At 47.9% G+C, this 13727-nt stretch overlaps 1 protein-coding gene across 6 annotated transcripts in view; it reads right to left on the bottom strand.

Annotated features, from left to right (window-relative positions):
* Positions 1-4660: 4660 nt before the first annotated feature.
* The window catches only part of PXYLP1 (2-phosphoxylose phosphatase 1), a 68316-nt gene continuing 59249 nt past the window's right edge, over positions 4661-13727 (bottom strand). For all 6 annotated transcript variants that reach the window (XM_060149722.1, XM_060149721.1, XM_060149720.1 and 3 more), the window contains 2 exons: positions 11715-11854; positions 4661-7028 (listed from right to left, as the gene is read on the bottom strand). In XM_060149722.1, coding sequence (XP_060005705.1) covers positions 6091-7028; positions 11715-11854 — 1078 coding nt within the window. In that variant the 3' untranslated portion in view covers positions 4661-6090. The remainder of the gene's footprint in view (positions 7029-11714; positions 11855-13727) is intronic.

Consider the following 13727-nt stretch of genomic DNA (forward strand, 5'->3'; position numbering starts at 1 on the left):
TTCTCTTGCTTCCTGCCCGAGGGCTTCTCAGATGCTCAGGTGGACCCACTCATGCATGTTCCACCCAGAAGCCAGGGGGAGACAGCTGTGGACAGAGCTGAGGGTGACCAGTGAGGAGGTGCATTTCACAGGGCTTCTGGGAGGTCCCTCGGCTGGATGGCCTATCACCATGGTCAGCTCAGTGTGCATCCTCGCGCTGGCTTTCCCCTCCCTTTTCCCCTTCTCTGTCCTTCACCTTTGCTCCTGGGGACCACATTTCCTATTGAATACCTACACTTAAGGTTTTTTTCTCAGACTCTGCTTTTCAAAGGAACCCAGGCTAAGATAACCATTATAAGATGATCCTAATTTCTTTGAAATGCTGCATTAGAAACTGCTAGAAACATGAACATCTGGAACAGCGATCATTCCCTGGGGTTGGGTAAACTCTTGCCTACACCCCAAGTTCCCAGTTTTACTTATTCACTTGTGTGAGGGTAGAGGAAGGGGCGAGCTAAGGAAGCTGGGAGAGCTCTGTAGTCCAGCCCAGTCCTGAGTCTGCTACTCACTAGTGGCTACGCCATCCTAGGCAGGTGTCTGCCTCTGAGCCTCTGTTCCTTTCCTGTAAAACGGAGCTCATAGATGCTTACTCATACTCTGAGACAGAGACTCTGTCAGTTGAGTGCTTGGCCTAGTGTCCAGCCCCTAACATGTGCTCAATAAACGGTGAGTTTTACTGTAACAGCCCTCTGTGTCTCCTGTCGCTTCACGTGTGCTTACTTAGCTTCCGCAATGACATGATAAGCCTCTCATAGGCAGCGATAGAAGAAATTTGTGATCAATAGCTACATTGTCTCTTTCAGATAAATGACTCCAGCTTTACTGCCCAGACTAGCAGAGGCCTTAGTCCCTAGGATTTGCTTACCTTCCACTGCAGCTCAGTTCCCAGGAAGCAGACTCTGAGACAGATGTAGATGTAGGAAGTTTACTGGGGAGTGTTCTTGGGGTCGACACTGTGAAGGAGGGCAAGGAAGCAGGACAGGGCAGAAGAAATGGGCTGCAGTGCAGTCCCAAGGCCTCAACAAACCCCGTGGGGAGCACCAAAGCTGGGATGGCCCTTCAGGGTTGTCCCCAGGTCTTTCAATCCCTGCCCTGCCCAGTCAGTGGGTGTGGCTGCCTGGGAAAGAGGCACTGCCAGCCTGCACACTCCCAGCCACTGGGGAAAGAAGTCCTGAAGTGGGGAATCTGGGGAGGGTATAGCATCCGCCACACTTCAGTTCTAAGGGGTGGCTTTGGAGAATGTGGCAGTCACTGCTGGTTCTCTAACCAGTATCCACTTTCCCCCTTCTTCCTTATTAAGAAGGCCTGATTTGCTTGAGACAGCAATGTGCCCAATAAAAATACTCCCTTTCCTAGACTTTTCTGCAGTGGCAGTGGCTTACGGGACCCCATTCTGGCCAGTAAGATGTAGATAGCAGCCTGGGTTCCTGATGACATGGTGGAGCCACTGGAGAAATAAAGCCACTGAAGGCTTTATTTGCTTAATCACTGTAGACAGTTTTCTGTTGCACGTGACCAAACAGTCCTGGATGGTTCAGAGATGCGTAATCATATTCTGCTTAAGAACATGGGCCTTTGGGTTAATGGACGACAACTTTGAGCCTCAGCTCTGCTGCATACAGCTAGCTGTGTGAAACTTCAGAGAATTCACTCCATCACACTTCCCTTTTTCTATAAAAGTGGAAATGACAGTACCACCTAATGCGTGTCTCATGTAACACTAGGGTAACCAACTTGTCCCTGTTTGCCTGGAACTTGCCCACTTTTAGCACTGAAACTCCCACATCCTGGGAAACTCCTCAGTCCCAGGCAAACCAGGACAGCTGGTCACCCTATTAAAACATTTCCCGAAATACCTACCTCCTTTACAAATGGAAGACTGGGTCACGAAGTCTAACCATTATATTTGATGCTGCCCCCTAGTGGCTGAGTATAGTATAACATCAGTGCAAAAATGCGTTTGTAAAATTATTCATGTAAGTAGTTTTTTCTTAACAAAAACTGTAACCAGTTTTTGGTCAGAAGCAGAGTTGGAATATTCTCCTAACCATTTAGATTTAAATTTATAGCTGTTGTAATCCCACTATATTTTAGTACTCACTGATACTCGCCAGCAAATATGGTATATTGTAGGGTTATTGGGAGGATTAAATGAGTGTAGGAAAGCCTCTGACACGGTGTGTCACAGTCCATGTGCTGTAAGTTTCACTGATGTCATTTAAACTTGGGTTAGAATCTGCACTTTGACTCTTCCTTTGAAAAGTGACTTCACCCTGATGAGACTGTTTCCTCATTGAAGTAGGAGTAATAGGACCTCCCTCGGAGGGTTAGATTGATAGATGCTTGTGGGGTGGCCCTCCCCGAGGGAAGCAGGACCCCCAAAATATTGCCTTTACTACTGAGTTCTCCAGAAGCCAGGCCTCAGGCCACCCCTCCGTGAGGGGCTCTGCAGCCCTGGGAGGAGCTGTCCCGGGGATACCTTCTCATCAACGCCACTCTCAGCTGGCTGTAGGGCTTCACAGGCCCGGAAGGCCTGACCGGACGCTCTGATGAAGTGTCAAGCCTGAACTGGCCACTGGGCAGGCACTGGTCTCCAGGGTGCAACCCAGCGCTCAGTTCAGGGGCCTCGAGCAATGGGAGCTAACTGGTGCCCGGGCCAGAGCTCTGAGCGAGCCCCGATCAACGCGGCCTGCAGCGTGAACCCCAGCTGTCTTCCGCTTTCTACTTATGTTGTGTTTAAACACGCTTTGACTGCTCCACCTGTCCAGAAGGCTTTCTAAAGATTCAGAGAAACGGAAGCATCCCTGCCTATCCCGTGTCAGTCTCTGTGAGTTCTAGAAAAAAGGAATCACTCAAATCTTTCAAACGTCTAATTCTGCTATAGCTACAAAGACCCTCAAATAGGCTTAACAGCAATTAAGGATTGCTGTTCTTCATTTCTTCATTTCAGTTCTTCATTTCTATTTCTTAGTGAATTTACAGAAAGAATATGTACTCTACTCATATTAATCAACACATACAATTGCTGGTCTCTCTACTTTGTTCCGTGTACCTCAAAAGCCTTGTAGTCCTATGTTAGTACCTTGGTGTTACATTTTAATTTCATGCATTTTTTAATGAAAATTTAAAAATATGTCTCATCTATATCATGAAATCATGAATTATGCCTATAGCTATAAAAGAGCTGCCCAGAGCTGCCCACCTTTCTTTCTCCTTCCTTCCCTTTCTTCCTTCCTTTCCTTCTTTCTTTTTCTTTCTTTTCCTTTTTCTTTCTTCCTTCCTTCTCTCTCTCCTCTCTTTCTCTCTCCCCCCTCCTCTCTCTTTCTCCCTCTCTCTCCCTCTCGCTCTTTCTCTCTCTCCCTCTCTCTCCCTCCCTCTCTCTCCCTCCCTCTCTCTCCCCCTCCCCCTCTCTCCCCCCTCTCCCCCCTTTCTCTCTCTTCCCCCCTCCCCCCCACCGTCTCTCTCTCTCCCTTTCCCTTTCTCTCTCTCTCTCTCTCTCTCTCTCCCCTGCCCCACCACCCTCTCTCAATGTGGAACTCTCCAAGATATACTGTTATGGGAAGCAGCTTAATGAGAAATATATCTAAAAGACATATTGTTAAAGGAAACCTCAGCTGGGTGCTCAGTGTTTGTTTATGGAAATGAAATGTCTCAGAAGTTGATATTGAGGAGGATACTTTAATGCCATGCATACCCAATGTCTTGGGAGGCAAAACCTCTATCTACACTTTTAATGTTGGCTCTTATGCAAAATATCCACCTTTACCAACAGATGTTGCGAACTGACTTTTAAAACATCTTCTGATTCACCTTTATTTTTAAATCTCAAGCTGTGTGTAGCAGTTCTGATTCAGATAGATTGTGAGTGGGAACAAAAAAAAAACCTGCTTAGGCTTTAAATACTCGAGAGATAACACTCAATTTTCAGCAATAAAAGCAGCTCTGGGGGGCTTCCCTGGTGGCACAGTGGTTGGGAGTCCGCCTGCCGATGCAGGGGACACGGGTTCGTGCCCCGGTCCGGGAAGATCCCACATGCCAAGGAGCGGCTAGGCCTGCAACTCTGGGGATAAATTTTCACCCAGTCCAAGGCCACCAGCTGTGACACATCCTCTTGGCCACCGAGCCCTGATGCTGCTGTCAGAGAAGGAAGCTGCAGCCCCTCTGTGGCCCAGTGCAGGACTGCTGTCCCTTCCCATCACCCCTGAGGGCCCAGCTTGGCCTGTGGCTGGCCACACTAGGCTGGGGCCTGGCACTCCCTTACCCACATGTACTGTAGAGCAGCGGTCCCCAACCTTTTTAGCACCAGGGACTGGTTTCGTGGAAGACAGTTTTTCCACGGACAGGGTGGGGGGATGGGGGATGGTGCAGGCGGTCATGTGAGCGATGGGGAGCCATGGGGAGCAGCAGGCGAAGCTTCCCTCGCCTTCCCGCAGCTCACCTCCTGCTGTGCGGCCAGTTCCTAACAGGCTGTGGTCCGTGGCCTGGGGGTTGGGGACCCCTGCTGTAGAGCTTTCTAATTTAAAATGCTTTTGTTTATTAAAAAAAAGGTAAATTAAAAAAACATATGAACTCACTTGAAAGGAAATAAAGTGACTTACAGGTACAAACCATGAGTTGTGTGTACGAGTAATCTTCAAAAATTTATTAATAGAAACGGATGTAGTCAAATGCAACACTGGACAAAAACCAAACAGAAAAGGCTGGAATACCAGCGACATCGGGGAATCTCACTTTATATTTCTTTGCACAGAACTAGCACCATTTTAGTCAGAAATCACAGACTTAATTATAATTGCTTCTAATATATAAAATACCTTATAAAGATTATTTATCTAGTAACAAACTTCTTCCAAAAACTTATTTAAAACTCAATTCAATGTACCATTTGAAACACGAAAATGGTTTAAAAATCGATCCAATTCTACTGCTCGTCGAAGGCAATGAGCCATAATTAGTTTTACTGGAAGAAAGTGCCTGAATTCAGCTTCTGGCTCCCTTCTAAGCCCCAGGCAGATACAGTAAACTGAATATTTCAGAGGAATCAGAGCACATCTAAAACTCGTCTTAGAAAATATTTCCCTAGACTATAAAAATACTAAATGGAATACAAAAATTTCAGCATGTACAGCAAATAGACTACAGCAGACAAATATTTAAGACATACTCAGAACTATCTTATACCATCATCATCATGAACATCAAGGAATATTCTAATAATTTTTCTATGATTCATTTTGACTCAATGTTTATTTCCCCTCAAGTTGTGTTATAATGTCGGATACAGACCAGATTCTGTGTTTCTAGCAGAAGTTACTGGAGGCACCACTGAATAATTCTGGGTATTCAACTGGTTCTCTCGCAAAGTGCTGAAAGTGCAATTGTAGTAGAGCCTAGCTTTTAGAACAGGGATCAGCAAACTACAGCCCTCGGGCCACACCTGGCCCAGTGCCTGTTCTGTGCGGCCTAGGAACACAGCCATGCTTATTCATTCACATGCTGTCTGTCGCTGCTTTCAAGTTACAAGAGCAGAACCGAGTAGCTGTGACAGATGCTATATGTGGCCTTTGGGTCCACAAGGTCTACAATATTTACTATTTGGCCCTTTACAGAAAAAGTTTGCCTACTCCTATTTTAGATAAATCACTTCAGGAAATTGTTCACTGAACAAGGACAAGGTAAGACTGTCCCAGATGAAGAAGCTTCTGGCTGAGGTTTGCTGGTTCCATCATACAGTACCAAGGCAGATCAGAAGAACACGTATGTGGACTAGCAGCTTTGGGTACTGCCGCATTGTTCTGGCATCCTAAGCAAAGTCTGGCTATGATAAAGTACCTTCCTTTCTCTGTGAACTGGCCATTGTGTACCAAGTAACTCAAGTACCCAATTACAGCAACATATTCACTGTTCAACCCTAAATCTATGTGGCCCCCAAGCATGATTTCCGGCCTTTAAAAATCACCTTGTACCCTTAGCAACCAAAAGAACTAGAAGTGGACCTTTCCCATCCCTCTGTATTGGCATAGATTCTGTTAGCGCCGCACCACGTACCTTTTAGGATCCTTCCCTGTGACACGCGTCAAAATAATTAGTGCTACCACTACCCAGGGCCACGAACATGTCCCTTTTGACAAAGCGGACGAAGTTTTCGAGGGGGCACATGGGCTTGGGAGACCGCTTGTGGTGATCCTGGCAGAACGAGGTGTGGAACGTGACATCGACACCGTCGTAGAGAATCCGGACGGAGTGCTCGCCGGGCTTCTCTCTGTCTTGCCAGAGCTCAAAGATCAACCTGGCCGCGAACCTCGGGAACCTGGCTTCTGTAAGGCCCAAGGCACTGAGAATCGGGGCCAGAGTGACGTCGTGAGCAGAGGAGAGAGCAAAGAGCTCTTCCTTCCGGCCCTCTGCCGCGCGCCGCATGCGGCCCACGGTCTGGTTCAGGATGGGGTGGGCGCCCAGGAGCGCGTACCCCAGATACAGTTTCTTCTCCCGCCTCTCGCTCTCGTCCTCTATCTGATGCCTCTTGATCACCTTGAAGTGCTCCATGTTAACACAGCCATTCCTGGTGCAGGGGAAGCTGACGTTGTGGCAGAAGAGGCAGAGCATGGCGTCTATGGGGTTGGCGGCCCGGAGCTGCTTGGTGGAGGTGTCCACGATCCTGGCCATCTCCTCGTAGGTCCTCTCCAGCTGCCTGTTTTTCAAACGCAACAGGTACTGCCGACGCTGCTCCTTTTCTAGGTACTGGTTCCTCAGCGGGCAGTAGCAGTTCCCGGAGCAGAACAGAGCGCTGGGCTGGTGCCGGAAATAAATCTTCTTCCAGTCAAAATCTGGGAGAAAGCCATAAAGCAGAGCCAGCCCACTCTGCAGCGTCCGGCTTTTGCCAGTGGTCTCTAAGCGAAGCTGCTCTGTGGACCAGTCACTGGGCAGGAGTCTGTGTTTCTTCAGGTAGACGTCCCTCAGCAGCTGGCCATTCTGCAGATGCTGCACAACCCCTGAAACACAAGAGTACCACACGCTTGCCTTGCTACCAGCTTAGCAGAAGGAACAGCATGGGGAGTCGAGGCCCGTCCAACTCTGGAATGCTTTAGACGGCGAACGATTACGTCCTCGAGCCTGGCCCCCAGTGCGTGGAAGCCCCGAGAACGGGCTCACGTCAGCGTGCCAAAGGAGCCCCTCAGGGTTATCCACAAAGGGACGAGCAGAGCGGGGCCCGGTCCTCTGGACCCACGCCTTTCTGGGAAGCACAAGGACCCTTTATCTGCCTTGATTCCTCCCTTCTGACTGGTCCCTCCCCTGGAGGAGGGATGTGACTGGCGGGGCTCAGAGGGTAGGAACGATCGTACTGGTGGACGTCTAGGAGGTAACTGGCAGGGGCCTAAGGAGAGCTTTCTCCCTCCTGTGCTGGGACAAATCATTCCTCGGTGTGCCCGGGGAGTACATGGAAATCTGTCAGGCAAGGAGAACAAGTCACTTGCTGGCTGCCTAGTCCCCTCACCCTGGGGACGTCCCCTCCTTCACACCATCCTCCCTACTGTCCCAGCTGAAGGCTCTCTGCTCACCTTCTGGGTACATTCTGCCCAATCCTGCTAGGGCTTTACCTGCTCATCAGCAAGGATACTATCTCTGTATGGATCTGGAATGATCACCCAGATACTCAGAATATTTGGGGAAAAAAAAAAAGCAAACTGCAGAACAGTATGTTTATTATGCTGCTTTTAAATAAAAATGAGGGGGAAATAAGAACGTGTATTGGCAGCTGTGTTTTGCACAGAAAATTTTGCGAGGATGCACAATGGTTACCTGGGGATGATGGGGGCACAGAAATGGGGGGGGGAGGTGGAACATGGGTAGGAGCGTGAATTTTAAGTTTACCCTTTAGTTGTCATAGTTTCGAACTACACACAGGAACTATACCACAGTATAGTATCTTGAAAAAAAAAAGGAAAAAACGGCAAAAGTCTTATCTTCGAGCAGGAGAAGGTGGTCCAAGATGAAAGCAAGCTCACCCTGCAGCCAACAGGATGTTGGGATGGAATTTCAGTGCAAGGTCTGCATTCTCCGAGAGTGTCAATCACAGGCAGGCCCTATGACCAGTAATGCCACTTATTCAGATGCCCGAATGGTTTGAAAAGCCCCACCACAAAGATGAGAAGACTTCAGGCTGAAATGCGTGAGACAGAGGGAACGGTGTTGGCCCAGGAAGGGGAATAGCTCAGGAAAAAAAAAAAAAGAAGGATGTGTAGGTCCTACTTTGAATGAAGAGTATTGACAGCAGAATTCCCTGAGAGATCTGGGCTGGGGCAGGTCTTCGCATTTCCAAATGACCCGCAAAAAGGGACCAGCCATGAGTGACAAACATCCAGAATCTGTGTCTGCCCCCGTTCCCCTCTGGGCCTACCCTGTATTCTGAGGCTATGTACGTTAAGGTTGGCGCGCTTACTGTGTGCCAACCTTTCTCCTTTAATCCTCACGAAAACCCAGCAAAGAAGGTATATTATCATTATCCCCCTTTTCCTTATTTTACAGATGAGGAAACTGAGGCCCAAGCCATTCACAGTTAAGACGTGGCCGAGCAGAACTCCAGCCGCTGCCCCGGCCCAACCTTGTGCTCACGTCACCTCCTCCCTACATGTTCCTGCAGAAACACTACCCATTCAGGGCTTCTCCTCTCCAAACACGGCCTGCATCTTCATGCCTCTGTTCACGCCCTTCCCTTTCTCTTCCCAGTGGAATCCTCATCCTGGCTCCAATACTACCTTCTCTGTCTCCCTCCTCCTCCCCTGCTCCCCAGAGGTCCAATTAATCATTCCCTCCTGTTTGCACAGGCCGCTGGACCGCTAAGGCAACAGCTGCGTACACTGAGCCTAGCATATGCTAGCACTGTGCTGGGCGCTTTACACATGCTATCTACTGCAGCTTGCCACCAGTGCTGTCGGGAAGATGTTATGAGCCCCGTTTCACAGGTCTGTCTACTCCAAAACCCGTGTTTACTCTGTAAGAGCCTGCGACTCGCAGCAACACCCTCAGGGGTCTCCATGCGCTGTACCACTGCAGCTGCAGGTTCCTTTAGGACAGCACCTCAGTCATCCAGCCACCGCCCCTCCCCTACATGCGGCAGCTGCCAAAGCCATCTGGGACAGAGTAGGCACTTATGGTCAGTCGCATCTTACACAGCTCCTGTGCGGTGCCCAAAGTGTGCCACTTACAAATGATGATTCTAACAGCGAAGAAATTTCAAATAGAAGATAAAAGTGACCACTAAGAGAGAACGCAGGAACAGGAGCAAACAACCGCAAAAATGATTTCTAGGGTAATACTAATTTAGAAAACGATGATGATCACAGGTCAATGGAGAAGAAAGGTTAGCATGAAGAGCTGCTCGATGCAGTTACCCTGACTTCCTAGCCAGCTGACGGACACTGACCCTCAAGGACCCCGTCAGGTTCCCTCAGGAACTTGAACGTGTAAATTCATCTACACGTGGCTAGGACTGTCTCTGTTGACAGACACACGGCAAAACCACAGAGGTAGGGACAGACAGCTTCTTTATTGCTGGTACCAGTCTCTGAGGTCTGGTCATATTCTTGCCCTTAAGAGTCTGTGAGTCACCCTGAATCTTTATAATAAATGTCCTTTTTCCGCTTGAGTTGGTTTCTATTACTTGCAATCAGTGGTTCTAGACAAGCACGGTTCTGCCCTCAGGGAGCGTTTGGGTTATCACAATAATATGCGGAAGTACGTTCCCCCATCCCTCGTGGGTGGGGTCCAAGGGCCAGACAGTCTTCACAAGGAACTGTTTTCTGTTCCACGTAACTTTTGAATGTATAAGACATTCCCTCATGTGAAAACCCTGTTTAAATACTTCAATCTCAAATCTGGTCGTTTGTGTCTATAAACACAAAACCATTTTTGCGTAACATTAACATCCACTGAATTTTCCAGAAATGCAATATAAATTAAGGGACACGTGTCTTTTGTTTTGATCACAACTTGTCAAAAAAATCATGTCCTGACACGGAGTAGTAGTCACCAATACACATCCCTTGATCAGTCTACATTTGTAGCTGTGACACACATCAGTCTACACTGAAGTGCAAGCAATTGATCATTTCATCCTATTTTCTAACAAAGGTGCGCTCAGGCATTTATGCTGAGACATACAGAATTATGTAATAAATTAGCTTCCTGTTGTTTCTACTTCATATTACAATTAGGGTGCCTGACATAACTGTTTTTTAAAATTATGTATACAGAAAAGTTATACTCGAATTTCACTTCAGGATAGTTCAGGGAGCACCACAAAACACTTGTTAATAAAAGGGGGTGCTGGATCTGGTAGGAGGAGAACTCCTGTTTTAAACTAATGCAGAGCTTGTGCACGTGAACTAATTAGCAAAAGCTTTTGACAAAACTCCTTATTCAAGGCTAGTCCTCCAGAGGCTTAAGCTCGCCCCACTCCGTCACTCTGTATCCCCAATAATAATGGCTTTCAAAACATGGCGAAACCAACAGGGCCAAGTACAGGACAGAGACCTTCCTTCCATCAAAGCTGAGGTCCTAAGATGCTGGTGGATCAAGAAACAGAACGTGGCCAATCGGTCGCCTTGATTCCTCCAGAAAGGCTGGTGGCCACACAAAAGTTCTTTAAGGTCCCAGACTGAGGAAGTAGGAAGCTGGAACCTCTTAGGGGACCACCAGTTCCTTCTCGTACCGACAAAGGTGACCCCACTGTTAATCACCAACCTATGCTGACAGTGAACTGGCAGCACAACCGTATGAACAGGGCTGCGGAGGGAGAGATGGGTTTCTGTGAGGAACACACAAGCCAGACAAACGCCATGCTCAGTGGGGCTCTGCCATTTGCGTGTCTCCCTGAGATCTGCTGCATTGAAACCTTTCAGCTGTTCTGCCTGAAGTAGCTAAGAACATGGGACTGGTTACATGAGTCATGGCCCATTCATAGTGGAATAATATGAAGCTGTCAGAAATGACGTTGTTGATGAACATTTATTGATAGGGAAAGATGATCTCAACATATTGTTAAGTGAAAAAGTAGGTTACAAAACAGTGTTTAGGAAGATACCACCTGTGAGAATGAGTGTGTGTGTGTGTGTGGGTGTGTGCACGCCCACGAGTGCATGCAGATATAAACACAGGAAGAAAGATTATTCATTTCTTTGGTGGGATTATGAGTGCTTTAAATTTTCTTCCTTTTGCTTAATTGTCCTTCCTGCTTTCTCTTCCATGAACATATATAGCTTTTGTAATAAGAAGAAAGGTTGTTTTTTTTTTTTTTTTGCGGTACGTCGGCCTCTCACTGTTGTGGCCAGAGTGTTGCGGAGCACAGGCTCTGGACACGCAGGCTCAGCGGCCATGGCTCACGGGCCCAGCCGCTCCGCGGCATGTGGGATCTTCCCGGACCGGGGCACGAACCCATGTTCCCTGCATCGGCAGGCGGACTCTTAACCACTGCACCACCAGGGAAGCCCAAAAGGTTATTTTTAATATTTAGAAATCACATGTTGAATCAGATACCTTGGTGAGCACACAGTTGCTTGAGGTGCTGGCCCTACTCACCCCTGCACCCACAGTGTCTTTCCCAGGAGGCCCCGATATACGCGTCCGCCAAATACAAGAGCGGGTGGGAGACTGAGTCGGGGAGGGGCAGCCCCACATACCTGTCTGTGTGAGCTCTCCCATCTCACACAGCTGGTGGCTGGGAAAAAGAGGCAGGGAGTGCAGGGGGCTTTCGAAAGAGGCTCCAGATCCTTTGGACATGTGACTCACGAAAGCCTCCAGTTTAGGGTGATACGGTTTCCTAAAGAGGCAACACAGAGAGAGTTAGTGGTTAGCGTGCTCCAAAGCCGTCCGTGACGATTTCAGCCTCAGCAAGCAGGATCCCAAGTGAGCCAAGACCTTTTTCACCCACAATAATAGTACAGTCCAGTTTCAAGATTACCTGCCCGCTGCCACCTGCACATAAAATCCCCACTCCGAAAGGCCAGCCCGAGACCCCGCCCTCCACCGAAGTGCCCATCATCCTCAGCACCGTGGGAGTCAGCATTGACCTCATCCACCCGGTTCCCCAGGCCCCACTGCTGTCTCCCCCTCCAGGAGGCCACCAACCCCCGGACCCGAGGCAGCCAAGCTGAGGCTGCGGGTCCTCCTCAATTTCTCCCTCCCCTGCGCCCTGCACATGTGTCCTCCTGGGCTTCTCTGCCCCTCTCTCCTGTATCCCTGCATCCCTGAGCAGGGTCTGCCTCAGTCAGCCTCTGTCTGGATGGCATGGGCCCCTCCTTGGCCTGCCTGCAGTCACCTCTTGCCTCCTCCACAGCCAGTGAGGTCGACGTAGAAGGCAACCCCGACTGTCACTGCTCTTCCACGGTGCCACCTTCCCAAGAAGCCACGCACAGCCGTCAGTCTACTCTGGCCCTGCCTCACGTTGAGGCCCAGGGTTCCCTAATGCTGTGCTCTGGCCACGCACAGCATCTGCCTTCTGTGGGCCCTGCACACCTGTTCTTTCATGCTTCCAAGACTTTCCACATGCTGCCTCTTCCTCCTAGAAAATGCATCCCGACCTTCACTGGGGTAACCCTTAATCCTTAACTTATACGACCTCTGGAAAATCTCCTGTGAAGAAAATTAACTGATTAAGATAACCCAGATCTCTACAGCTCACTGTGCAATTTGCACATATGGTATCTCACTGCATGTGGGGTGGGGATGAATAGTGAAAAAAAAAAACAACACACCAGGTTATTTATGAGATCTGACATTACTTACATTTCTGCCATGAAGTACACATGGTAAATCAAGATTTATTGTTCTAGTCACTAAGACACAATTTCCTGGAATAATGAAATGACCCATGAATATATACACAATTTCCCTGAATAATGAGATGACCCATGAACATATACACATTTTCTCTGAATAATGAGATGACCTATGAGTACACACACCTTTTCTTTGAATAATGAAATGGCCTGTGAACGTTTATACATTTCCAGCTGAACAGAGGTGGACAGATAGAGTAGTTCCCGACTAAACTAAATCAGCACGAAAAGAAGCAAAGGTAAATGGTTTAACGGCAGACCCCCGCTGTCTGAAAGCCTAATTAACTCTGGCAGTGTTTTACAATGGCTGCCAAAATGGGTTTATCTTTCAAAAACATAAAGCTAAAAAAAAAAATCCATTCCAGAAATATGTTTTAAAATTAGAGGATGCTAATCCTGACATACAGTATATAGTCTAATAAATCACCCTGGATTGCTAGAGGGCATTATGGCTTTCCATAAAAACAGAGAATGTGTTATTCTCCCTGAGGCTAAAACACATAAATATTTGCAAACTGTGAAATAAAATGTCCAGACTGATGATGAGGCCGCCAAAAGAAATCCACATAAACAAAGGCTATCCATCAACAGGAGTCAAATGTTCTGCTCCGGGCCATTATTTCAGGTTGGTGATGTTTGAGGAGCTAAGAAAAGCTTTGCTACCAGCTTTAGAAATGAAATTTCACTACTGAAAGTTTTCAGGGAATCTGACTCCTTAATGGTGCATTAATATCTAACTGTATTCATGGAAACTCGTTTTTGATATGGAAATATGACGATTCGTGGAAGAAAAACTTCACTTACGCAAGAGAATAACAAAAGACTTTTAATCAGGAAGAGGACCAGGTAACCTGA

Source organism: Lagenorhynchus albirostris, chromosome 5, assembly GCF_949774975.1.
Source record: "Lagenorhynchus albirostris chromosome 5, mLagAlb1.1, whole genome shotgun sequence".
Classification (NCBI taxonomy): Eukaryota; Metazoa; Chordata; class Mammalia; order Artiodactyla; family Delphinidae; genus Lagenorhynchus; species Lagenorhynchus albirostris.